Here is a 27,524-nt window from a genome sequence, read left to right as displayed (position 1 = left end):
ACTAATTCCAGCATAGAGTTTACGAAAAAAACATCTAAAGTTGTTAAGAATACTTTCGTTGTATAATATGTACCCTCCATTTTATTTTTATATAGACCTGTTTAGTTGCTTGCAGAGTTTACATTCTTTTTTTATTATTTTTAAATATGGTGTTAAATATGCAATGAGATTTTTAGAAAAATCTAACACGATACAGATTTGGACAAATTGAGCCAGTGAAATATTAGATGATTATACGGAAAACAAATGAATTTCCCATGGCTATAAAAGGCTAATAAAAATTTAAAATATAAATAAAGTGTTGTTTTCGTAAAAGACTAAAAAGAATAAATTCATATAAAATAGAATATATTACTCCAACTTTCAATAATCAAATGAGTCCTTTGTAAGAATACCTCAAATTTAAGAGGTTCTAACAGTTTTATTCATTTATATTTTGTATTCGCGCGAAGCGCGGATAACTTCACTAGTTCACTCATAACACAATAACATATACTCCCTCCGAATCAAAAAAAGCAGGAGCGAAGTTCGGCCGAACCCAATAGCTTTGGTCCGAACCATATATTTGTATTAAATTTTTTTGTCAAATATGTACAAATTATTGATTTAAAATGCAGTAACTATAAAATATTAAAATTCTGAACCCACAAGCTTCAAATCCTGGCGCCTCTGAAAAAGAGTGTCAACTTAGCTTTTTTTTTCTTGAGTCAAAAAGAGAGTTCACTTATCAAATTAAAAAATAATCATATTTTTTTAAATTTGCCCCTATAAGTGCTATACGAGCAAATCCCAATACCTATTCAATAGCACTAAATAATCCCACTAAACATTCATAGATTTACAGTGTCGAACCTAGTATAAAAAAGGTCTCTTGGTTTAGTGGCGAGAGGTTCACTTTATTTTCAAGTTTTGCGAGAGGGCTGTGGGTTCGAATCTTTGCTTGTTTTTTGTGTGTAACTTTTCTTTATTTCTTAAAAAGGAAAAAACTGCAAAATAATAATTAAAAAATAAGACAAAAGCTCCTGAAAAGAAGCCCAACTCCCCAAATGTCCCTCACTTATTTAGAAAGTTATTCCTAAAATCAAAATTAAAAGAAATCAAGTCTTTTTCTATTCCTTCTTTACCTTTTAAATTTATTCACCTTTCTTTTGTCTTTTGATTTTTGAAGTAGATGTTTTTTTTTTTATTTCAAAGGTTGAATCTCTCATTTTAATATCTTATATTTCTATAATTGTATTTGTATTGTTGTGTTTTCCCCAAAATTTCCTTTTTTACCGTTACCATGTGAATATGATTTTTTCATTAGTTGGAGAAGGGAGATGATATATTTTATTCTTTTCTTTTCCTAGTATTATAAATTTTAATATTTTTTGTATATGGTTTCACAAGTTGCATGGAGAAATACTAAGCATCATTTGGTAACTTTCTTCGTATATTAGTTAGGTCTTATTTGAATTATTTAGTTGCAAAATACTTTTGAACATAAAAGTTAATATTACATGACAAAAGCACTAACAACATCATACATTAAAACTTATTAACAGATGCTAACAATTTTGTTTAAGAAAATTGTAGTATACATTTAAAGAAAAGATCACACAGTATGCTATCGTTGTGTATATGTGTAGTAACTTAATTATTGTGTATCTACCATCATTGTGTGTCTATATCCAGCTACTATTATTGTGCATTTCCACAATGACTTATTGTGTCTCGTAATTTTAGATTCTTCTAGTGATAGTCGATATGATCACGAGATTTTACAAGGCTCAAACAACTTCATGTTCTACTTCTGGCTTTCCTTCGTTAAATTCTTCATGTCAAGTTGTTTATGATAATGACATAGATAAAGTGTTGGATTGAAACTTCAATGGATCCTAATGAAAGAAAACACATTTTAAAATATTCATTTAATCTACTTTTTAAATATATATTCCCTCCGGATCAAAAAAAGAGTCCACTCAGCCATTTGCACACCCCTTAAGAAAATATTAACTCCTAGACAAAAATAGATAATTTGACTAAACTACCCCTAATTAAATAGGCATTGAGATTTGATCATATAACACTTAATAGGGGCAAATCTGAAAAAACAAGATTAATTCTTTCTTGCTTTGATAAGTGAACACTTTTTTTAATCCAAAAAAAAAAGCTAAGTGGACACTTTTTTTGATCCGGAGGGAGTATTAAATATAGATACGCGTGCCTCAATCTGGTTATTATTATTTATTAGCTTGTGGTCAAGGTTCCGTAGTAAAATTTCGAATCCACACACTTCAAATCCTGGCTTTACCTCTGGGACTCACTACCAAGTGCTATAAAAGAGTTCAAGTTTCATGCGTTAACAATATAATTTTAAAACGGTTCACACAACTATTTTATTTGTAAGGTAAATACTCGTAAACTTTTATGATGAGTATTAATTACTCCCTCCGGTCAATATTATTTGTCATGTTTTTTTGCACGCCTCTTAAAAAAAATTAATTAACATGATAATTTGACTATATTATTCTTATTTATTTTTTGATCTCAATTTAATACTACTCTCCTTTTCACCATATTATACTCTCTCCACATTTATTAAATAAAGGTAAATGTGGAAATTACTAGTTAATTATATTTTGATTTTCTAAAAATGACAACTATTTTGGACCATCCATTTTGAATAAGAACAACAAGTAAAGTGGATCGGAGGGAGTAATAACTTGATAAAAATAATTAACCTACTATCCTGATAAATTATATAAAATCTTGCTTATATAACTTAAATTTAAAATAAAATATCACTAAGCAGACAAGAGGGTTGCTCAGATGGTAAACACCCTCCACCTCCAATTCGAAGGTTCCGGTTCGAGTCACCAAGGAAGTAAAATAGAGGGAGGGGTAAAAAAAAAAAAAAAGAAGAAGAAGAAGAAGAGGAGAAAATACCACAAAGCCACAAAAGCATAGAAAGAGACGAAAGAAAAGTTTCTGTAAAGGTGCAGAGTCATTAATGATAATATTTGGAACTTTAGGGGTCAAAAATGGTTAGTTGAGAGTTGGAAAGTAGTAGTAGTAGTAGTAATAATAACTCATTAAAAAACAATAATTTGAAAACTGAAACAATTTGTGTAGTGCCAAGGGGCCTTGGAACACATCTGCATGGCGAGAAAACCCGTGTTGCTTCAATACTCTTTCTATCATCTCTCAAACCCTTTGGATTATATGTAAACCCCCTTTGTTTTCCTTACTGTATTTAGAGATTTTTTTGTTTCTATATTCTCTACATACGTACAAAAGATTATCCTTAACTGGTGACAACTAGCTTCTTGTGTCTCTATATGGACTACTGGTTTTCCACTTCTAAATCCCAATTTCTCATTTGGGTTATCTTTCTTATTCTTGTGATTGTTCTTGTTGTTGGAATTGACGGTGCTCAACATGGAGTCGATTGAAGATACTGGCTGCAGCTCTCAGAACAATTCGGTATCAAATCTTGATTTTTTTTTTTAATTTTCCAGTTTGAAATCCCAAGTGTCATGTTTTTTTTTTTATTTGCTGATTCTTGTGGTTGTGCATTGAGTTTTTATGGGAGTTTTTTTTTGAATTCTTTAGAACGTATGAGGTTTTTCAAGAACTGTATAATGTTTTTCTTGCTGATTCTCGTGGTTGTGCATTGAGTTTTTAAGGGGTGTTTTTGAATTCTTTAGAATTTCTCAGGTTTTTCAAGAACTGTATACTCCCTCGTCCCAAATTTATATGACACTCTTTCCTTTTTAGTCAGTCCCAAAAAGAATGAAGATACTCGCAGTTCTCAGAACAATTCGGTACTTCAAATCTTGATTTTTTTTTCATTTTCCAGTTTGAAATCCCAAGTGTTATGTTTTTTTCATTTTTATTTGCTGATTCTTGTAGTTGTGCATTGAGTTTTTATGGGTGTTTTTGAATTCTTTAGAATTTGAGGTTTTTCAAGAACTGTATAATGTTTTTCTTGCTGATTCTTGTGGTTGTGCATAGAGTTTTTATGGGGTGCTCTTGAATTATTTAGAATTTCTGAGTTTTTTCAAGAACTGTATACTGTTTTTCTTGCTGTTTCTTTGTCTAAAATTGATAGTGATTTTGTTGTCCTTTTTTGGGTTTTGTCTCATATATAAAAAGCTTCAGTTTTAGGAATTTGGTTTTAGGAAAATGTGACACAGATGTTGTTGTGCATTACCTAAGGACATGTTATGAGTTAATATTGTGGGAACATGTATGACTCACTATTTCACTACTAAAAGCAAAAAATTATGGTATAGAGCAGTTCTATTTTTTTTTTCTTGGAAAAGCTATTCTAGGCAAAAACTTTCCTCTGATGAAATGTAGTCAAAAGTTGATGTTTTACATCCTTATCTCTGTCTTTCTGGTTGATTGGTTTGTATATTCTTTCCTTTTTCTCTTTTGTTTTTAATTTTTTTCCTTTATTTTTTTAACTTCAATTTTTTATAACAATTGGTCCTTGTGTGAAAGTTGCTTTCCCATTTCTGGTCTACTTTTGGATGATAATTTGGGTCCTCAGTTAACCTTGTGCATTTGTCTCATTAGTCATTACCTAGTTCAGCCTTATTTTGCCATCAAAGCAATGATCAATTTATTAAAGCTCACAACTTTAAGTTAGTTTCTTTATAGTTGAATGAGTTTCCCTGCTAAGTGAAGAGATGTAGTATGCTATCACTTGTCACATTGTCCTGTTTGCTGAATATGAAATTTGTCCATTCTCTTAGGTGACAGAAAAAGGTTAATTTTTTTCATAAGTGCATCATTTGACAGAGATGTTGTGATTTTTAAATTTATGTGAAGATGATCTGCTTTGTGCATAAATAAGTGCATCATATTTTTCATGATTTATGCTAATTCAATTCAAATACAGATCCTAAAAACGACCGGAATCAAGTATAACTATGATTCTGCTGTTCCATCTAGATTGGAAAGGCTATTAAGAGAAAGGGAAATAAGAAAATCCAGTAGGTCTCAATCTACAAATGAAGGCATAAGAGATGGCTGTAGAGACTCAGATGTTTTTGGAAACGGAATTGAACCCTGTCTATCAGATGGCGATAAGAAGACCCGAGAGGAAGCGCTTATTGAAGGACTTGCTGCAGTATCCCCTTCTAATGGCTTTGAGAGGAAAGAAGGGCGATCACAAAAACAAAGATTATTGGTTGTGGCGAATCGGTTGCCTGTTTCGGCAGTTAGGAAAGGCGAGGATTCATGGACTCTAGAAGTTAGTGTCGGAGGTTTAGTTAGTGCTCTGTTGGGTAAGACAAAAAACATAATGCTCTATTCACAAAAAAATAAATGACTCGCAAATTTTGCTCCTGATATCTTTCTTTGTCTCTGCAGGCATTGTTCATTTCTTTATCTTCTTAAGTTATCTACTACATTTGAGCTTCGGTAGGGTTCTTATCGTCTGGTATATGTGCTAATTGATGCCTTCTTATTTTGTTAAAGGTGTCAATGATTTTGAAGCAAATTGGATCGGGTGGTCTGGGGTGAATGTAACTGATGAAATTGGTCAAAGATCACTTACTGAAGCTCTAGCTGAAAAGGTTTGTACAATAGGTCCCATTTTAAATTTTTGATATATCACTTGTCAACAAAGTGATATGTCTAGAGCCTCTACTTCTGTATACTGCCAGATATGGGGTTTCCACAGGATTAATAAACTATTTAACTTCAGCTAAAAGATCCTACCTTGATGCGTGCTATCAAATTTAAGATCTATATAGCGACTGTAATAAGAAGGTTGATTTTTGATGTGTTATTGTTTACATGACTGCAGAGGTGCATTCCAGTTTTTCTTGATCAAGAAACTGTTAATCAGTATTACAATGGTTATTGTAATAACATTCTCTGGCCTCTTTTCCATTATCTCCCACTTCCACAAGAAGACCGTCTTGCAACCACCCGCAGCTTCCAGTCTCAGTTTGCTGCATACAAGAAGGCAAATCAGATGTTTGCTGATGTCGTCAATGAGCATTATCAAGAGGGTGATATTGTCTGGTGCCATGATTACCACCTGATGTTTCTTCCAAAATGTCTTAAAGAGTATAATAGTCAAATGAAAGTTGGTTGGTTTCTTCACACGCCTTTTCCTTCATCCGAAATTCATAGGACACTGCCATCTCGATCAGAGCTGCTAAGAGCTGTTCTTGCTGCTGATTTAGTTGGGTCAGTCACTTATCTCAATTCTCAATACTTCTAATATGCCACAAAGTGATGAGATATTGCAAATTATTATCACTTTTGAATTACGGTAAGGAAGACGATTAGTGTAATGAAGTGGACAAGGCAACCTAGAAAAAGCACAAGAGAAGCTTAACAAGGCAACCTAGCAAAAGCACAAGAGAAGCTTAACAAGGCAACCTAGAAAAAGCACAAGAGAAGCTTACCTATTGTACCAAGGAATGCTCTCAGTGCTGTTGTACCAACAAAAATTAGACCTTAAATGAATCTCAAGAGTAATAATATGAGCAAAAAGGAGGCAGAGCATAACAAGATTGTCAGTGCACAGTCTAGATTAGCCAGCAGCCATTTTAGTCGATGCCTATTGTAGGGAGGACTGTTCAACATATTGTGAGCAAACAATGGTAAATTAAACAAGCAACAAAGTAATAAGGATGAAGGGAATTTTTAAAGAAAAAGCAAGCTATTCATGTTTTTTTGCCTCAAGAGGTTTAGGATGGAAAATTCTTATCGTTGTGATGGTGATGCATAATCTTCGTAATGATTGGCATTAATCTATGAAGATTCTCTTTACTTCATAATCTTGATTTAAGAGGATTTGGAGTGTTTTTCCTTATGTTAAGAGTTTTCAGCTGATTCAGGTTTTGTATTTTCTTTTTGTCTACAGCTTCCACACTTACGATTATGCAAGGCATTTTGTTAGTGCTTGCACTCGCATTCTTGGGCTTGAGGGCACACCTGAAGGAGTGGAGGACCAAGGAAAGCTAACGCGTGTAGCTGCGGTATATGAAACATTTATAATAACTTCAAAATGTTATATCATTTTTCTTTTTTCATCACTTGCAAGTTAAGTTAAGTTTCCTCTTGTGCAAAAGGTTATGCATAATACATTGACTGGATCTTTTGGATGAACAGTTTCCTATCGGGATAGATTCTGATCGGTTCATTAGAGCTCTTGATCTTCCTCCAGTCAAGTACCATATCAACGAACTGCAAGAAAGATTTGCTGGAAGAAAGGTTTGATCCAGTATAAAGTCTTATGTAACCATGATTCAGAATAATCTACAACATTCCATCACTATAGCTCGAAATATGGGATGCCTTAAATATTTCACCCCTGAAACTTTGTGTCACCCTCAGTGCAACACTGTGATATATGCTCCCTCGTAAAAACTCTAAAAAAAAAAATTGAAAGGAAATATAGAATAAAGCTAAAAACAAATATGTTATCCCCATTGTGTCTCAGATTGGTCATTTTCACAAACAGAACTGCCTTACACCTTGATTATGCAGATGAATGTTGTCTTTTAATTTAGTTAAACCGATCTTTGTGCAACTAATATTGTAATTTTTTTTCTAATATCTTGGTTTAAAGCCATGTAAATAAAGAAGAAAAAATAGCAAATGTTAGATGACCATCTATAAAATAGATGGGAAGACAGAATAAAGGAAGAAAATTGAAGAGAAGCAAAAATGGTAACCTAAATTAACCGTCTTTACTGGTTTATGATTAACTATTCGTTAATGGACAGGTCATGCTGGGCGTAGACCGTTTGGATATGATTAAGGGAATTCCCCAGAAAATATTGGCATTTGAGAAGTTCCTTGAAGAGAACCCAGACTGGCGCGACAAAGTAGTTTTGCTACAAATTGCAGTACCAACTAGAACAGATGTCCCCGAGTGTATGTTCCTTGTCATCATACTTATCTTTGTTGTTAAATTACAGCACAGAATTTATGTCTACTATTTGATCATGTATTAAGTATTGCTAACTAGGAAAATAAACATACTGATTTTACCGATCAGTTTGAGCTGTTGGTTTAAGTTCCTGATTTTAGTGACTTGTAGACTTTGTAAAGGAAATACTGCTAGTTGTCAAGAACAGCCTCCCTACCTAAGGTGGGGATAAGGTCTGCGTACACTCTACCCTCCCCAGACCCCACGTTGTGGGATTCACTGGGTATGTTGTTGTTGTTGTTGTTGTTTTTGTCAAGAACATCTGAAAAGAAGAAGAAAGGAAAAAGGTTGATGATTTTGGATTGTGATATGCGAGTACATAATCCTGAGGCCAACACCAATTTAATGCATTCGAACTTTACCAACTGCAACAAAAAAACTTCTAAACGCCAAAGCTCCTCCTCTTTAGAATTCAGATGGTCCTATTAGCAGCATTGTATCTTTCTAATCTTCTCTAAGATTGTACCTCTTTAATCTCTCTATTATCTTCTCCATTCTCTCATTTGTCCTCGATCCAGATCATTTACCATCTTCCTCTTCTAACAACCTCTTCTTAGCTCACTCACCTTCTGTTTTCGTCTCAGGCGAAGAGGTCTTCTGTTCTGACATCTTTTGTCTAGCCGGAAAAAATACTGATTATAGTAAATTAACCCTAGTTTAACAGTTATCAAGTACAGAAATCTGATGTTTTACTCACGTGAGAAATCCTTTGGATATCCAAAGACTCACATGACAGATTTGAGTTGACTGAATGAAGGAGAAGACCTGTCTTTGCAGGAGTAATGTTGATAGCAAGACACATCACAAGTTTTGAATGCTGGTGGTGAACCAAATGAACCAAGTCTAGTACTTAAGTGGAGAAGTATAGGGGTTACCAACTACTACGCTTCAGTCACGAACAAATTAGGATCGACTATATTGAATCCAGTGACCATGTTAATCCGTCTAAACTCATCTCAGGCTGAGCATGTCCTAACAATGTCTATATTGCAAGGATTCATAATGGAACTGGCTAATCTTATGCTGGCTTCCAGCCATCCCGATCCTCCTCCATTATCTGACCGGAGGACCGGCAATGCGAGTAAGCTCACATAGGGGAAGTTAACTATTGGATTATTGAAAGAAAAGAAGATTTTATTCTAAGTAGCAAAGTTGACAAATCTAAAGCACAATTATTGATTACCGAGATCTTTTTTTGTATTGAATTATTAATTGTTAGTGAGAGTTTCTAACATTATCATGCATTATGTTTAAAGTATCGTCAAATTATCATTGAAAAAGATTAGTCAAAACTTCTGAGATTTAAACTTAACTTTGTGAAGCTAAACATAAAACCAGTGTATGGGTATTAAGAGATATTATAGCCCTTGAAGCCTTGTAATTGGTTAAATATTTTGGCATCTATCATGGGATTAATCTTTCTGATTGTTTGTGTTTTCCTCTTTTAACATGTTGGACAGATCAAAAGCTTACGTGCCAAGTACATGAAATTGTGGGACGCATCAATGGAAGATTTGGAACTCTGACAGCTGTCCCGATCCATCATTTGGTCTGTCTCTTGTTTCTTAATAATATGAATAAAATTGTTGATATTAATGGATATGTATAACTGTTTTCTTCGTGCTAGGCTCGAATATTTACATATTTTTTCTGTTGATGCTTTCTGTAAAGTCCTAAATCGGTGCAGCTTGTTTTAGTTGGTTAGTTTCATAATTGATTCTTCTGCATTTTGAGAATTATCTTTTCCTTATTTAGAATTTCAAACTTTTAGGCACAATGTAATTTCTGGAAGTCGTGCAGTTTCTTAAAATGTTGAATGGGTCTAATTTAGTTCATTCTACGTCAAGTGGATATTCGCCGTTACTTGAGTCTTAAAGTAACTTAACAGGTTATTGGTTATTACCAAAGTTGTTTTTTTTTTAAAAAACCTTTCTTCCTTTACAAGAAATGTTCAGCGTCTATCATTCCCGTACTAATACTAAATTATAATGATCGAATGATAAAGGCTCAAAGAAAAAAAAGAAACGAAAAAAGAAAGATCTAATAATAAAGGTCTTAGGAGAATCTTTTCTGAATCCTCTGATGCATGCTGACATTAATACCTATGTCTTTCAAGGAGCATGTAGAGTTAGACAAAATTTACAGGGCAAAGTATTCAATGTTTGGCACTTTGCAGAAAATCTTAATAAGTTTGCAATTTGATCCTGAAACAATACAACAGAAACTAATCTCTTTCCCAAAATGTCAAGTATTTACTTTATAAGGGAAAAATGGGAGATTGGTTTCCTTGCAGCATATCTCTTTCCCTTCACTCATTGCCACTTCTTCTCAGCCACCAGGTTACTCAGGCTGAATCTGGACCACCATACCCCTAATTCATTGATTTTCCCTTCATTCCCATTCGTCAATCCAGCCCCCCTACTCCTTTCATTTGTCGATGCTTAAATATGGTAATTATTTCCTTTTTCCCTAGCGGGATTGACACACGACTCAATTTAATTTTGAGCCAAACGAAGTTAGGGACCAAATCATAAAAAGATAAGAACAAGGTGTCATGTGTACACGTGCACAAGAGGAGCGCATTAAACTCAAGATTTGGTGGCCATCTTTTTTCCTCTACTCTTATTTTCCATAAGTATCTAAATTCACATTTTCAACTTATATTTTCTTCATCTCGGCCGGTAAGTTCTGCTTCATAACCTTACGATTGCACTAGAAACTTACAACAGTTTTTCGAGATACTATTGGCATCAAACTCACCTAGTTAGCATGAATATTTACATCTATCTATGGTAAAATGTAGAGTTGTGCAGCACCTAAGGGTGCGGCGCAACGTTCAATGAAGTGGGTGAAAATGATGGGAGACTAGACAAAAGACACTAGGTGATTTCTTCGCTTCTATTTAAGCTTCGGTGGGTAGAGTTAACCGGTGGTTGTGCTGGTCGAAGTAGCCGATAGCCGGTGGTATAGTCGAGGTGTGCACAAACTGGCATGGATACCATTGTCATAAAAATGTAGAGTTGGACATGAGAGATGGGAATTTTGAATGTTAAGGCGGAAAACACCATGACGATTTTACTTCTGTGGAAACTATAATAATCGAGATATAAAAGCCATAATGAAGATCTTCATAATTCATAACTCGCATAATTTAGAAGAGACGCAGGGTTGGTTAGAAAGGCTCTATCTCTACCAGAGGTAAGTACTCCTTCATGCTTAACTCCTTCATGCTTAACCAGGAGCCTTCGATTCGAGTAATGAGAATGAAGTGCTTTACTATAACAACCCATCCCACTAGTGATATTGTCCGTTTTGGGCCTAGGCCCGCCCGACTTTAAAACTCGTCACTAGGAGGTAAGACATGCTTACTTATATACCCAACACCTCTCCTGTGTTATGCCGATGTGGGATTTTCCTCCTAAGCTGGGGTATCACATACACCCCTTCTTATGAACTCAACGTCCTCGTTGAGGTTTGCCCCACCGCATGAGATTTGCCTAGACTTAGCACTGTGGTTTGCCCAATCTACCCGGGATTTGCCTAAACTCAATTGAACTCTGGCACACCATCCACAAGGCTGACACAGGAGTGGCTCTGATACCATCTGTAACAGCCCAACCCACTAGTGATAATGTCCGCTTTGGGCCTAGGACCGCATGCTTAAAAATGCGTCACCAGGAGGTAAGGCATGCTTACTTATATTCCCATCATCTCTCCTATGTTATGCCGATGTGGGACTTTCCTCCTAAGTTGGGGTGTCACATATACTTACCTGCCCCTGGACGGACACGAAATCTGGATTAGTTGGGCCCCAAAACGGGTACCTGATATCTGGTGGAAAACCAAAAAAATAATAATCTTGTGATAAATATAGAAACTTAATTGAACCTTAGGCATAAGGACAGATGGACAAGCATGCATGGAAAATTTAGACATTTATTATACTAAGGATGAAAGAAATATTGCGGCAGATGCAAAAGGATACTATTTAACTCTTGAGAAGTCATTCAAGTAATTTCGGATAAATCTTTGTACAAAGATTTGTTGGCATATCGGAGTAGCTACGAGTACGCCCATTTGTCGTCTTCTAAATTGTAGTTAATGTGAATATTTAAAGTAAAGGACAACTATCTTTGAGACAGGGATCCTCCTGGTTACACTAAAATAAACTGAAGGGTTAATTTTTTTTTATTTTTTTTAAGGAGTTCGTAATTCCTTCAAGGTTCTCCTATTCCTCTATCTCCATCCCAGCTGGTGCTGTTTGATGTTTCTTGTTCTAATTTTAGCATATTCCGCTACTTATTCTCATTTTTCCTGTTGTGCTTTATGAGGGATTGCCGCAACATTTTGAAGGTTCTAATCCTCTTTCTTTATATTTACAGGATCGTTCTCTTGATTTTCCTGCACTATGTGCACTTTATGCTGTCACTGGTACACATTCTTGTTCCCTTTCAAGTAAATTGTCTCTATTTTCCTTTACATTATAATGGAAATATATTTAATATGGTTAGAAGGTGAAAACATAGTTGAGTTCTTCTGATAGACTAGGACGAGATATACGGAAGGGAAAAAAAGGAAAACATAAATACATCCTCATGAGATTGCCTGCTTAAAATCTGAACAAACTATTTCCGTGTATGATACTACTTGCACTGACACATATGTTGAGGACAAAAGAGAAACTACATGGGTGACCAAGAAAACTTACTCTTTACAAAGTACAAAGGACAAGTTGGTATCTTTCTTGTTTGCGGCACATAATAATTGCTTTTTATAGCATTTTAGTCCTCTTTAAATCCATACCACCTATTTTTAGATGTTTTGACAATACTTGCAAGTTTCAAATGCCTAAATTTTTCCTGACTTTACTTCTTGGCCCTTTTCACACCTTTTTCTTATTTCTTGGAAATTTTTAGATGTTGCTCTAGTTACATCCTTGAGAGATGGGATGAATCTTGTTAGCTATGAGTTTGTGGCCTGCCAAGCATCCAAGAAAGGAGTCCTAATCCTAAGTGAGGTATGCAATTCACTATTTCTTTGGAATATGATTTCACTAATGATATTCACAAAATCCTACATCTGTTAAGTATGTGACCTATTCAGCATGTGACCTATCTCACTGCTTGAGCTAGTTTTCCGGGTTGAGTTAGGTCCTAGGTTTATTTTCCCAACAGGGCATCAGAGCCAGACCCATCTTTGATGTTGGTTACCTAATGTTTGGTCACACATGTTTTACTCCACACTCCATATGTCCAGCTTTGAGCGTGCGGGGAAGGGGTGAAGCTTGGTAAAATCCCACATTGGTTAAGTGTATGACTGTAGGATCTTTATATGACTGAGCTTATTTATGGGATTGAGACATTATCTCCATCTTCCGAACAGTGGACTTAGTAGCAAAGTAGCTCCAATGGAAATCTTAATGTCACGCCTAAGAAGATTCTATAAAGATACTATTGCAAAAGGTTTGTCCAGTGTTGATAATGAATATACCTCAGCATGCTAAAGGGAAATATGATAGTGTCTAAATGTGGCTTTTATCTCTACTTCAACTTATTTATGCAAGTGTAAATTAAATTCTAGAATTCAGAAGTCCATTGGAATTTGATTCAGGATGGAAAGTGTCATCATATTCCTTATATAAGCTCTTCCTATCTCTAAGTATTGTTTTCCAATTATCAGATTGTTACTGGACACCTAGACGTGCTATATTATTGATTTGAGCGGAAGATTCTTGCATAATATTTTCTTAATAACAGTTTGCAGGTGCAGCACAGTCTCTTGGTGCTGGCGCTATTTTGGTAAACCCATGGAACATTACTGAACTTGCGTCTTCAATAGGTTATGCTCTTACAATGTCTGCCCAAGAAAGAGAAAAACGACATCACCATAACTTCTCGCATGTCACTACTCACACTTCCCAGGAATGGGCTGAAACATTTGTAAGGTGTGGCATAGCTCTTCTTCTGATTTAGACTCCTCACATTTATATTCTTGATAATCCGGTATCCTCATTTAGGTTCCACATTATGTACTTTTCATTTTTTTTGAAGTCTAATCGATAACAAGCCCAAGAAGCACTCACAAGACAAACCATTCGCTCAGATGCTCTTTTAACTACTTTTGCCCAATGTCAGTTTAATGCAATCCTGATGCTATTATCCTTTTCTATGTAGTGAACTCAATGATACAGTTGTTGAAGCTCAACTGAGGACTAGACAAATTCCGCCTCAACTTCCGAGTAAAGTGGCTATTGAGCGCTACACGCGATCAAATAATCGATTGCTTATATTGGTATACTTTTTCCCTTCACCAAAATTAAAAAATGTATATATGCACTTTTCTTTTTTAAATATCATAATTTCACCCATTGATTAGATTTTTTTAATGGTCTTAGTACTTGGGGTCAACTCAAAAGGATCAACAACCAGGAAAATGCTGCAGGATGACACTGCTGCTAATTTCTACATTCTATGGAAAAATGAAATTTATATAATTAGAAAATTCATAAAAGCAGAAAATGTTTGAAACCTAGCTTTCGCTGTTATTTATTTCAAATAGGGGAAGCGGCTATGCTGAAGCTATTGTAGCTGCTCCTGTGCCGATTTCTAGGGCTTGCATTCCTTGGATGTTATTTCCTTTGCCTTCTAATCTATATTTGTTTTTGCTCTAAGCTATTTGTCTCAATTACTGTGTGTTTTGATTGCTCCGTCCCGCTATAGTTCCTAAAACGTTGAATATATAGATGATGCAGACAGGTCGATAAGCTACTTTGAAATTCCACTAGTATGAAATACTTGATTTTGACAGTCATTTTCTGTAATTTAGGGTTTCAATGCCACATTAACAGAGCCAGTGGATGCCCAGGGAAGAAGGATTGATCAACTAAAAGAAATGGAGCTTAAGTTGCATCCAGATTTAAAAGAACCTCTAAGGAAGCTTTGTAATGACCCAAAGACAACAGTAGTTGTGCTCAGTGGAAGTGACCGAAACGTTCTTGATGAGGTGTCGTACTTTCATAAGTTAACGTCTTTCTATCAGCATCTATGTTCGTTGACTGACTTCTTCTACAGAATTTTGGAGAATATAGGATGTGGTTGGCAGCTGAGCATGGAATGTTTTTGCGATTAACAGAAGGGAATTGGATGACTACGATGCCTGAAAATCTAAGTATGGATTGGGTAGACAGCGTGAAGGTGAAGCACTATATATTGAACTTGAATTCTCTCAAGTTTGTGAAGTATTTGAAATCAAAGTTTGTATTCCTCGTTTCAGCATGTATTTGAGTATTTCACCGAGAGGACCCCCCGTTCTCATTTTGAGCTTCGTGAGACCTCACTTGTTTGGAACTATAAATATACAGGTATATTAATTCATTCCCAATTTTGGTCCATCTTTAATCAAATAAAAACCCTTATGTTTATTTTTGGTTGCGGACTCCTAATTCTGTTAGTGGGTTCCGAGCACGCAGATATTGAGTTTGGTAAACTTCAAGCAAAAGACCTTTTGCAACATCTATATACAGGCCCAATTTCAAATGCTTCTGTAGATGTAATCCAGGGTTGCCGATCTGTTGAGGTTCGAGCAGTTGGTGTTACTAAGGTCTGTTCTGGTGTTCGTAGAATGTCATTTTGTGTTAAATTGAATATTTTCTTATGCAGCTTTTTTTTTTTACAGGGGGCAGCAATTGATCGTATTTTGGGAGAAATAGTGCACAACAATGACGTGAAGACACCAATTGATTATGTCTTATGCATAGGGCACTTTCTGGCAAAGGTGTGTTTTCTCATGTTATGTTTGACAAATTCTGAATCAACTGTTAAATGATCTATGAGGATGAAATTTATGGCTATAACTTGGCATGGTTTTTACGGTTGGATTTTGTGGAGGATTCCATCTTAAGAGGATATTCTTACATAAATGCGCTTGCTTTTAATGGCTTGGTCAAAGTTTTGCTATCTGAGAATGTGAAAATAATATGAACATAGTCATGCATTTTGTTCAGTTCTGTACAGCAACCTGGACTTGTGGTAGTTATTAAGTTTAATTATTACTTAATCTTATTTTATTTTACTTACTATTTTAGCTCATCCGACAAATATACAACCTCTTAAATGGTGGCATCCACCATAGTAATACTGTGTATTCTTTTTATAATTCTACTTCATTGTTACTTTGTATTTGATGCAGCATCCTGATAACTTCTTACGTCTTCCAATGAGTATTTGACATATATATACTGAACTCCCTTGTAGTAACTCTCATTCAAATGTTTCTCCTAAACTCCTTAGAAGTCAGGGCAGGTCATAGAAAATGGGATAGAGTGAGTACTAGTTTGGTTATTCAAGTTGCTTATCGAAGCCTGGTTTTGGTCAAAAGGCTTAGAGTGCTTCCTAAACATTTCATCAGGTCCCAGTCTGCATCCAAGCTTGCAAGAAATTCTGAAGCCCATCTCAAATGCTGGTTCCGATAACAGGGGAAATTTTTCCTTGCATATTTCACATTTTTAACCATCACAGTTTCCGGATGTTTGTGGAAGTCTCAGCAACTATTATGAAATCAGTCTTCTCTTAGGTAGTTTCTTTGGCGGATCTTTTGAACAGTTAAGGAATAGACAGAGGCATAGCTAAACTAAAGCTTAAAGCCGAAGGGGTGCTCCAAAACGGAAATACTGTTACTGGTTGATGCAACAGACAGAGGAAGAAAGTTAAAGGAGAAAAAGAAATTGTAGAGATGTCCAAGGGCAATGATCGAATTCCTTAAATCTGAGGTTTCAAAGATGGAGATATCTCCAATAAAATTAGGCAAAACATTCTTCGCCCTTCCCTTAGCTCCTCAATGGCCTTTCCTAGCTCTGGCTTTGTGTTCAATAGCTCTGTCAAGGGAAATTCTGTATCAGGGCCACCTGGTACTTCCATTTGAAAAAAAAAAAAAAAAAAAAAACAATTTTCTTAATCTCAAGCGTCTATGGTCTCTTATACAACTGCTCGCTGGCGATAAGCTTGCAAGACCCTTTATTCCTATCCGCTTCATCCAACAGCTTTTTCCAGGGCCTCACTGAACCTCACTGCTAGTAGCTTCATTTTGCCTTCATCTTTGAATGTTGCTAACGAAAATGTGTTATGTACCACTAATTCATTTAGGTACAGCTCATGGTTCTTGTCTCCTTTCTTGTGTAGTTCTTTATTTATGAACACTTAGCTTTACAATAAATTGTTGTCTTTCAGGATGAAGATATTTATTCATTTTTTGAGCCAGAGCTTCCGCAAGAACAAGCAACACCTGCGAGAACCAAGATAGCTACCCATATCAATAGAAATACTTCAAATCATTCAGCTGGTAAAAGTGCGCATCGGGCAGTTAATTACAAAGTTGCCCAGCAAGCTTCGACCTTAGACAAGGCTGGCAGTAACGAAAATGGAAATTGGTGGTCCATGATGCGCGATAGAATGACAGTTCATGAAGGATCATCAGTTCTTGACCTCAAGGCTGATAACTACTTCTCTTGTGCAGTTGGTAGAAACTGCTCTAAGGCCAGATACCTTCTTGGTTCATCACCTGATGTTGTGTCCCTACTGAAAGATCTGGCCAACACTTCATCATGCGGAGCTGCTTCTTCATACAAGTAGAAGCCTATTATTTGAGGTACATTCATATTCTACTCATTTCAGGTAATGTGCACGTTGTAACTAAATATCTTGAGTTTTTTATTTAGTATATTATAAAACTAGTCCACTAGGAAAAAGTTGCTAAGACTACAGCCTCTACAAGCCGTACCAACTTGAGTCTGATGGTTGGCCTTTCTCTCCTAGTTTTTATACTCCAGCAACAAATCCTACCTTCAAAACTACAGTATCTAACACAGGCTTTGTATATTATGATAGACGGGACAAATAATGAAACCGGTAGTTATGTTACTTCATACAACTGTAAGATTGTTGATCCCTTTATCCATATTAGTTGGCCTACTTTCTCCTTGTGTCTGTCACAATTTAGTTGATCACTGTCCTCTAAATTCTAATAAAAGCAAAAAAATCTAAAGCTACTGTATAATATTTTTGATGTAACATCTTTTTAGTAAAAGACGATTTACTCAATATCATAATGAAATGGATCAGAATAGAGCAGGATGGATATAGAGGATTCATATAGCTTACCCCCAACTAATATAGAATTTGAGGCACAGTTGATTGATTGATTCTCCATTTAGACATTTCAGATTAATTTAACAATGTTTTGTCGTATTGATATATGAAAGTACATTCAAGAAACCTGCTTCTAGCTATACTAGGTTGACTAATTTGAGATTTTGTTATCTGAAAAAAGAAAAATCTTCAACATATATGTTGTAATCAGGATACAGATATATCTTAAACTTGAGTATTTGACAGGGAACAAGTATGACCGCATCTGATATGCTGACACAGCCAAATTAAAACTGCACCATGATGTTTTTGGACTATTCTTGCTGAGTTTAGCTTATGTTTTTAAAGTATTGCAACGTGGTTGGCACTATCTACGTATCTGATCTTTTGATCTTAGCTCACCCGATATGCTAAAACTCCGTAGGCTTTCAAACTGTGGCTAGGGTGACTGCTGATGCTGCTTCATACGTACGTGGAAACAGACAGTCAGGGAGGGATAGTATGATGCCTTCATTCAGAGCTGCGGGTAACATGCTTGTACTTACAAATAGTTAAGCATATGCATAAGCAAAATGTTCTTGTAGGAAGTTTAGTGGAATAAACGTCCCAGGACTCGTGGGATTTGCTTGTAAACGCTTTCCTTTTAGTTGTTTAATAGAAACATATGCCTCACCTTTTAATTTCCTTTAGATGGTGTTTTCTTCAAGGGAAATTGCTCTTTCCAGAGTTGGTTTTTTTGTACAATGCATCACTTCTTATCTAAATTTACACTTCTAATTGGTAAATATTGGTATGTAAATTCGGTTCACAAGAATTACCAAGATTTGACTTATTTTCATATTTTGCCAAGACAGTCCTTTGACTGAATTATAAGATGCTAGATCTTGTTATAAACTCTGGAAACATAAAATACATTACCATATTGGGAATTCCTTAATATTTTAGTTTGTACTTCTATATAAGTTGTAAACTGGTAATAGTTGTATGTTTTTAACAATTACAGTGATGTTCGGAATATTACTGGACTAGCTAGGTTCTTGTACTGGTCAGTTACAATGTGAAAACCTTGTCTTTTCTTGAGATAATTGAATTCCTAATTTCATGCTAGCATTTTTCCATATGTTAGATCTTTGTTTGTAGGATGAGGGTTACATCTGACAAATTCACTTTTACCCTTTCTTAATGTTTTAACTAGAACATAATAATGTGTGTGGATATATATAGACACACACACACGTATACAAACTTAAATATAGCAGTATCAAATTTATACATTTATATACGACAATCTTCATAAATACTCACAAATTATAAGCACGGCGTGACTGTTTCAGAAAGAATAAAGAACAACAAATGGTAGGTGATGAAATTTGAGTGTCCTCTTGCTGGTAGTGACGAGGGTCCTCTTCTTCCTCTCCCCTTCCACTTCTTTGGTAGGTACGGTTGAAATAGTCGAGGTGCGTATAAAATTGCATGCACCACACATGCATGCATCAAATCAAATAAGATAAAAATAAAAAAGTTATAACTTTAGATTGTGAAGATTATTCTTTAATGGATCTAGTAATTATTGTTATACCCCATTTAAACCGGGTCCAAATAGGAGTACAACATTTTGGTGATTCCTATTTGTTGTTTATTTTAAGGAGTCGCCTCCTAATTAATTTTAAAGGTGAATTAGGGCACCTAATCATTAACTAAGGTAAAGTTAACTAAACCTCTGTTAATGGTCTGCTTAACTTATGATTCTAGGTAAAGGTTCTTGATTATCCTAAAGGGAAGGGGTTAGGCATCCTTTAGAATCCATTAATTATAGTTACCGTCCAAACTTAGGTCAATTAATTAAGGCTAAAGATGCAAATATTTAAAATTTAAGAAAATGGCTTGTAAATGTTGCTAAGGTTTTAAAGGAAATATAATAAGGCTATTTAAAATATGACTTATAAATGTCGCTAAGGCTTTAAATAAAAACGCTATTTAAAATAAGACTTGTAGAAAATATGATAATTTGCATAAAAGTAATAGCTTTTAAGAGAAGACTTAGCAAATTGGAACTTTGGATAAAATTATGTAAGCATGGCGATGTAGAAAAAAAAATCTAGATTTATTCTATAATACGATGCAAAGGGGGCGTGATTTTCTCTCTCTTTTTATTACTTTTATTAAGTATATTCGGCTAAAAATATGCACAATTGGATAAATCTAAAAAATGTTTATAAAATATACTTGAGTTCATATTTGCGTATTAGTGACGTTTTTTTTTATGATTCCTTCAACTAAAATATGTATTTACACTATTGAAAGTCAATTGTTCTAAAAATAAATATTATAGATACTATAAATAATTTTAAACATAAAAAGAAAAAAATGAAACCTTGGAATCAATTGCGGTTTCCCCTTAAATTAACTGCCTATTACACTAAAACTAACCCCACTAATTCATTAGGATTCATCTAACTAAAAATAAAGAGTTAGTCATGCAAGGCAGATTAAAAATACACAACAAAATAAGATAGAAGAAAAAAAATCGAATGGATCTGGCCCCTTTTTTTGGTCCAACTGGTGCGAACTGTTCCTGCTATTGGGCTTTGGCCCAGATTTTTTTTTTGAATATATGCTGCGGACAGGTGGGCTGGACACGAGAAGAGAGATTGCGTTGGGCTTTTAGCCCAACACCAAATACGGGAGAAGACGAGTCCCTTGGACTCGTATGCGATGGTCATGCATAAAATGAAAGGAAAAGGATTAGTATATAATCAATGAATAAGGTTAAACATATAAATATAAACTCAAAATAGATCAACAGATTGTGTATATTCTGTGTATATTTTAAGTATACCTCATGTATACACACTCATAAGGATGTATAGAAGGTCAATATCGGAAAGCTTTTGCCCCCGCCTTCCCGATGTTGCACAAGTTCCAAGGGATTTCATGAATCCCAGGCATGGCTAACACCGGGGAGGGTTCAAGCTTGATCCATAATGACCAATCCAACCTCCCTATCAATGTGCTAACCACAATATACTCATAATATACACTCGTATACATACTGATTATACTCTTATTCTTACTTAAACTTGAAAGAACAAACTACTGAACCAGACCAATATGCCCTTAACCTATTGAATTTTTGTTTGACTCAGACGTGAAGAGAATGAGAAAAATGAATAGCAAGAACGAGAGGATCATGTATGGGAGCAGAAACAACCTTGTAACAGAACTAATCCATATGAATTCGGAAATAAACACAACTAAATTGAAATGAAAACTAAACTGAAGTAGGCAAACAGTTATCAAATTCAACAACACTAAGACTGAATGAATCCCTCTAAACTCATTAAAACATCAGAATATGCAAAAATGAAAAATGATTACAATATTTGATTAGTTTTAACTACTAGTGGTGATCTTCAACTATTGTACATTCACAATTTCTAGTCTCATGCATGTCTTATCAACAATAATAACAACCTTTGACTGGAGAAGATATATCTACCAGTTCTGCTTCTTTATTCTACTAGAAATCAAGCAAAATGGAAAATAGCATTTCTCACACAGAAGCAAAGAGAGGTGATTTCAAATAATAGATTAACAAATACCAAAGTTTTAGTTTTGGACAGGACATCTGGAGGAAAATATGCATTAGGCATGTTCATGTGACACTTTAAGGATAACGACTATATGCAAGAATGAAGAACAGATTCGGATTCAGTAGAAGGTAACATAAGAGCATACAACTAAGCATATCGTCACTTAGGCAGTCAACAAAAGCCTCGGGGCTCACATTAGATACATGGTTAGAACATGCAAAGATTCAAAAATGGTCATGCAATTATTGCAGATTTAAAGACTTTGCATAAGACTCATAGTGATTAAACTAACAAACCTATTGCTTAGTTTGACTTATATTCAGACAACAAGTAAAGTCTAGGAACAACCCTTATGTGATCTATTTAAGAATCCGATGACCAAATTTATTAAGAACATCAAAAATTATTTGAGACTCAACATGGATTCACATAGAGTAGTGGCATTTGACAAGGACATTCGCATCCGAAAATGGACACATTTAACAAATGCGAAGATGGGACACCAAGTTCAAAAACAGGGGATCAACTTACCAAGTTCAAATACAGAGGATCAACTCATGTGAACACATAGATACTAATAAAGCTGAAATTAACTGAACTGAATTAAGACATAAACAGATAGATACTGTTAAACTGCTAAACTGGAAATTAAACCAAACTAAACATGAACACCTAAATATTTTGACTTATGAGCCGAGACTAAACTAAGAGCCCGTTTGGATTGGCTTATAAGTTGTTTTCAAATTTTTTGAGTGTTTGGCTGGTCAACTTAAAGTCATTTTGTGCTTAAAATAAGCTCAAAAAAATAATTGAGCCCATTTGACTTATCTTATCTAAAGCAGCTTATAAGCTGAAAACAACTTATAAGCCAAAAAAAAAAAAGTTAGACTACCCCAACTTATTTTCTTTAGCTTATATAAGCTGCAAACAGCTTATAGGCATAAGCCCATCCAAACAGGCTCTAACTAAAACAGGAATATGCATAATGCTCCGAAGCCAAGCTAAACTGAAATTAACCAGCCGAGACAACAAACATGTATGAAGACATAAACATTTATTGAACTACCAGACTGAAATCAATTGACTAAAGAAGAGTTGTTCACATACTTAAACAAACTAAACTAAATTATCATACATAAACATGCTTAACCACACAATCAGACTAACCCAGAAACATGCAAATAGACTTATCTATCAAAGTAAATTAACTTAACTAAGCTAACATGCTTTGATCACAGAATAACAAACTAAAATAACACAGAGCAACCAAAGAATGCAAAAATAAAAATAAAAAAAGGGAATGGAGAATTACCTTCTTCGGGTGCAGCGAAGTGAGGCTTCGAATCTCCGATCCACCTCGAAACACCACAAACTCTGAGTTGGTATCCACTCAGATCCGAAACAGCGCAAAGAGAATAAAAATGTTTAGTATTTTTTGAATCGATATTAAGCGATATCGTGACTGCTAAAAAAAACTAATATTTTGTAGGGGATTTTTGGGCGGCTGGAAAAGAACTTAATTTTTTAAAGAATTTCAGCGGTCAAGAACTTATGTTTGTAGGGGGATTTTTGGGCGGCTAAAAAGAACTCTAATTTTTTAGGGAATTTTCCAGGCGGCTAAAGCTTCTTATTTTAATTCCAGAAAACGATTATTTATAGGGATCAACTAGGGTTTTGCTAGGGTTTTAAAACTGAAAATTGGGCGGGATTTTTTCAAATCAAAACGTTAGAATACTTTCTGTCACTGATCCGAAACAACCGGGATAAAGAGACAAAAATCAATTAAGATTTGGTACCCGAAAATGAAAAGCAACTGATAAAGGAAACGATTTACCTTCACAAAGGGACGAAACCCATTAAAATGGTTTCATATCGAAGCAGAGGGGAAAGGAAGCAAACAAAAAATCTAAGCTCATCAACGGTTGAAGCACTGACGGGGAGGGTACAGGCCATTAATTGCCTTTCCCGAAATGGCCATGCACGGCCTGGGGGGATCGAAATAGCTCTGTGATTTCGCCATTTTGGTCAAGGGGCGTGGAGGAGAGAGAGAGAAGGGGAAGGTTGCGGCGGATGAAGATGAGGAAAACCTAGTTGTTCCTTTTGTTAAATGAACGGGTCGGGTCGGGTCGGGTCGGGTCAGTAGGCTTAGGTAGTGGGCTGAATAAGATGTGGGCTGGTCGGGTAGGTATAAAAACGGGTAATGGGCTGATTGAATTAAAATGTGGGCTGGGTAATGAATTGGCCTCATACGGATTGGGTTGGTCGGGTAAAAGATTTGTGGGTTGGTTTTATGGGATTGGGTTGATGAATTAAAATATGGGCTGAATGAAAGAAATAATTTGGGCTTCTAAATTTAAATAAAAGACCCTTCTTAATTAATCATATATTAACGTGTGCCAAAATATTATTTAATAGAAAGGTATGTATTTATTAGTGCTCGGATAAAAAATAAAATTATATGACGTCGTAATAGTCGTGTGATAATATCAGTAAATAAACACTATTATTTAATTGCGCGAAAATAAATGCAATGCATATGCATAACAAGGTAAAAATGTTGAAATGATCATGATGCAAATTATAACAATACTGGTAATGATAATAATAAAATAATAATAATAAAATAATAATAATAATAATAATAATAATAATAACAATAATAATGGTAATAACGGTAATAATAAAAATAGCTAGTGACTACAATAGGATAACGAAACGCCGGTATTAATAAGAAGTTAATAATTATAGTAAAATATAAATAATTATTTCTTAAGTTGCCAAAAACATTAGAAGCGTAAATAGATATTTCGGAGGAAAGGTGGGACAAAATTGGGTGTCAACAATTATGTCATAATCTTTTCATGAATAAAAAAAAAAAAAAATCTAAATTTGTAAAATAAAAAAGACGGATCCAGCCTTGCGATATCGGGTTCATTTAAATCTAGTACTTTCATTGCAGAACATAAAATTTATATGTAAAACTACTAAAACTACAACAAAGTGTAGGTTTAAACTCATAATTTAAAATACAGTAGGTACAATGCTAAAAGCTTTAATTGTTGAATTCATAGAGCTTAAATTTTGAATCTGCCTTTGTATCTCAGACTTCTAACTTCTCTGAAATCGATATATGCAAACAGACGTTATATCACTTTCAAAAATTCTCCTCAAATCCTAGTAAAATATTCTATTTTTAGAAGGATAACTTTAATTCTGAAGACAAAGTCACAAAGTCTTTGAAAAGAAAAAGGGGACTTTCTGCTTCTTAATAAAACGCCAAACTAGTCAAGAGCAAATTTCCTTTAAAGCAATGCTATTGGATGTTAATAGAAATTCAAGAACCATCTTTGTCCAAGAGTTAGATATCTTCACTTTCAGAAAATATTGTTGTGACACTCTTTTTAGGGCATTGAAATTGAATTGTCAAAAATATATATATAGGCTTGCTTGATCCAATTACATAGACTTATGGAAGCAGAAGACGACACAAAGAAGATGTGAGTTTGAAGTTCAGTTGTGCACGCCTTGGTTTTGTGGTCCTTTGTTAAAGCTACTTCCACTTTTGTAAATTGCACATATTATAGGATGACTAACAAAATAGTAGCTAGTGAGCTCCATTCTTGTTTCTTCACATACCACTTTCCCATTCCCAATTTTGTAGCTTTGCTTCTTTATAGGGTGGGGAATCTACAAAAAAACTCCATCCTTTTTTTTTTTATATATATAAATATAATTATTTCTATGTATACTTCGATTATTTCATCATCGACTACTTATTACCTTGATCATCTAACACATGTACTGAGTAATTTTGTCATCATCGACTACTTATTACCTTTGATCATCTAACACATGTACTAAGTAATTTTGCGCACCAAAATTTAGATAGATTGAAAGAAATTCACTTAGTGTTTTTTTGTCATATTGAAATTTAAATCTTGGTCTCATAAGATTTCTATTCACTTCATTGATCACTACACTACTACACCCTTTGAGAAGAAACCACTTGCAATGCTATTTACTGTTCTATCGAGTTTTTTATTATTAATAAATAAGCCATTAAAACACACTGCCTGATGGTATATTCACTATAGAAAAAGAGATTCTATTTTTATACTCTTAACACGTGAGGAATTTCTTTTTGAGTTTGAACCTAGCTATAGTACGAAAGTTTAGAAATGGGATGAAATCGATCTAGCCCATGACATTGGAGTAGAACAACAAAAACTGGACCAACAAAGATCTTTCGATCTGGAGTTTAATCCATCACTACGTCAAAAGTAATATATAGAAATGTGTTGCAATAGTTGAAACTTAATAACCCATCTTCAGTACATCTTCAGTACCTTGCGATTTTTTTTTTTTAATTTTTCACTTAGCGGGAGTTCGACACGAAACCAAGGAATTTTAACAAAGGATAAAATTAAAGATCACCAATTTGAGGGGCAAAAAGTAACGACCACCCCGAATAAGGGCAGTCGTGCAAATTGCCCTCTTGAGTAGGGCAAACACATAGCATTTTCGATGAAGTTCATGATGTTTCTCTGTTTTTCCTACAGTCCCCCTAGGGAAAAGAATCTCAACTAAGGGTTTCTTAATTTACTTGAAAATATGTTCAAGATAAGAGGTTTCATAATAAATCAAAAGGTCAAAAAACTTTCATATATATACTTATCAAATATAATTTAGTCTAAATGTCCTAGTTAAAACATCGATTACAATTGGATCTCATAAGCAGCAGCTAACATATGAGGGGGAAGGAATTATGTCTGCGGGATGCGATCGGATTGGCCATACAATTGAAAATTGTACCTACACAACTCCCAAAATCACACCAATTACAGTTGGCGAAGAAGCAACTGCATCTGCAACAGTGGAGGAAAGCGAATGAATAACGGTGAACTTTGGCCGGCGTAAGAAGAGCCCACCAAGAAAACCAAAGGTGAAGGAGACGTCGGTAAGGTCATAGATGAAAGATAAAATGGTCCAGGTAAAATCATATGATGGAGTAACAGGTAAATTCCAAAGCTCCCAAAAATTTCAATACAAGGATCGGAACAACTCCAGCAAGGGTAAAGCAGCGGCGGAGAACCCTAGGGTTCAATCCACCGCATCAAATCACAATGGGCCTAACCTAACCCAACTGGGTGAAATTGGGCCAACGGCTGATATGACCCAAAATGAAACTGGGCTTTTATCCTTTAAGACCCAATCTACTAACTCCCTTTTTACCTTTGGATAGGATCTGCAAATGAAACAGGCCTAACAAAGCAAGCAACAGTTAGGCGTAAGACACCTGGTGAAAGGCCAGCAGAAAAATCAGAAAACCCAGTCAGCCCAAGGATTGATTTCGGCCCCGTCTACCGCGGATCCCAAATTTGCCAATGCATCGGCCTCGCAGTTCTGTTCTCTTGGTATATGCTGCATGGTCCATTTTTTAAATCGGTGAAGTACCACTTGAGTTTTTTCGAGATACCTTTGCATTCGTTCGTCCTTGACTTCAAACGTGCCATTCACCTGGTTTGCGACCAAAAGCGAGTCGCACTTTGCCTCGATAGTTTCTGCCCCCATGCTCCGGGCCAATTCCAAACCTGCGATCATAGCCTCATACTCGGCTTCATTGTTAGTTAATCTGGTAGTTTTGATTGACTGTCGGATGACATCACCGGCCGGGGCCCTAAGGACAATACCAAGCCCGGAACCTCTAAGGTTCGAGGCCCCGTCCGTATATAGAGACCAAATGCCCGTGGCCTTTCCCGAGGTCAGTAGGAATTCTCTTTCGACCTCGGGAACCATGGCCGGGGCGAAGTCTGCTACGAAATCGACCAAGATTTGGGATTTGATGGT

General features: G+C 35.2%; 1 protein-coding gene across 7 annotated transcripts; it reads left to right on the top strand.

The window, feature by feature from the left end:
• The first annotated feature begins 3,080 nt into the window (after positions 1-3,080).
• Positions 3,081-18,869, top strand: LOC132622658 (alpha,alpha-trehalose-phosphate synthase [UDP-forming] 1-like). Of its 7 annotated transcripts, none has more exons than XM_060337308.1 (19): positions 3,081-3,465; positions 4,889-5,276; positions 5,470-5,567; positions 5,801-6,189; positions 6,872-6,986; positions 7,120-7,221; positions 7,737-7,887; positions 9,403-9,491; positions 12,325-12,373; positions 12,859-12,959; positions 13,699-13,886; positions 14,116-14,233; positions 14,768-14,944; positions 15,013-15,135; positions 15,215-15,302; positions 15,393-15,541; positions 15,617-15,715; positions 17,167-17,584; positions 18,528-18,869. In XM_060337308.1, the coding sequence occupies exons 1-18, from the start codon at positions 3,421-3,423 to the stop codon at positions 17,566-17,568; spliced, it is 2,871 nt and encodes a 956-aa protein (XP_060193291.1). In that variant the 5' UTR covers positions 3,081-3,420; the 3' UTR covers positions 17,569-17,584; positions 18,528-18,869. The 7 variants fall into 7 exon arrangements, with proteins under 7 accessions (XP_060193291.1, XP_060193286.1, XP_060193287.1 ...); XM_060337303.1 differs by having other exon boundaries at positions 18,509-18,869; XM_060337304.1 differs by having other exon boundaries at positions 18,331-18,869.
• The last annotated feature ends 8,655 nt before the right edge of the window (positions 18,870-27,524 follow it).

This window comes from Lycium barbarum, chromosome 12 (assembly GCF_019175385.1).
Source record: "Lycium barbarum isolate Lr01 chromosome 12, ASM1917538v2, whole genome shotgun sequence".
Classification (NCBI taxonomy): domain Eukaryota; kingdom Viridiplantae; phylum Streptophyta; class Magnoliopsida; order Solanales; family Solanaceae; genus Lycium; species Lycium barbarum.
This window is presented reverse-complemented; position numbering and strand designations above follow the sequence as displayed.

What these genes read in the sequence shown, in the direction of transcription:
- LOC132622658 (XM_060337308.1), top strand. Translation starts at nt 3,421, where the DNA reads ATGGAGTCGATTGAAGATACTGGCTGCAGCTCTCAGAACAATTCG. An exon ending in AGCTAACGCGTGTAGCTGCG is followed by an intron (nt 6,987 to 7,119) that starts GTATATGAAACA and finishes TTGGATGAACAG; the next exon opens with TTTCCTATCGGGATAGATTC. An exon ending in ACCGAAACGTTCTTGATGAG is followed by an intron (nt 14,945 to 15,012) that starts GTGTCGTACTTT and finishes CTTCTTCTACAG; the next exon opens with AATTTTGGAGAATATAGGAT.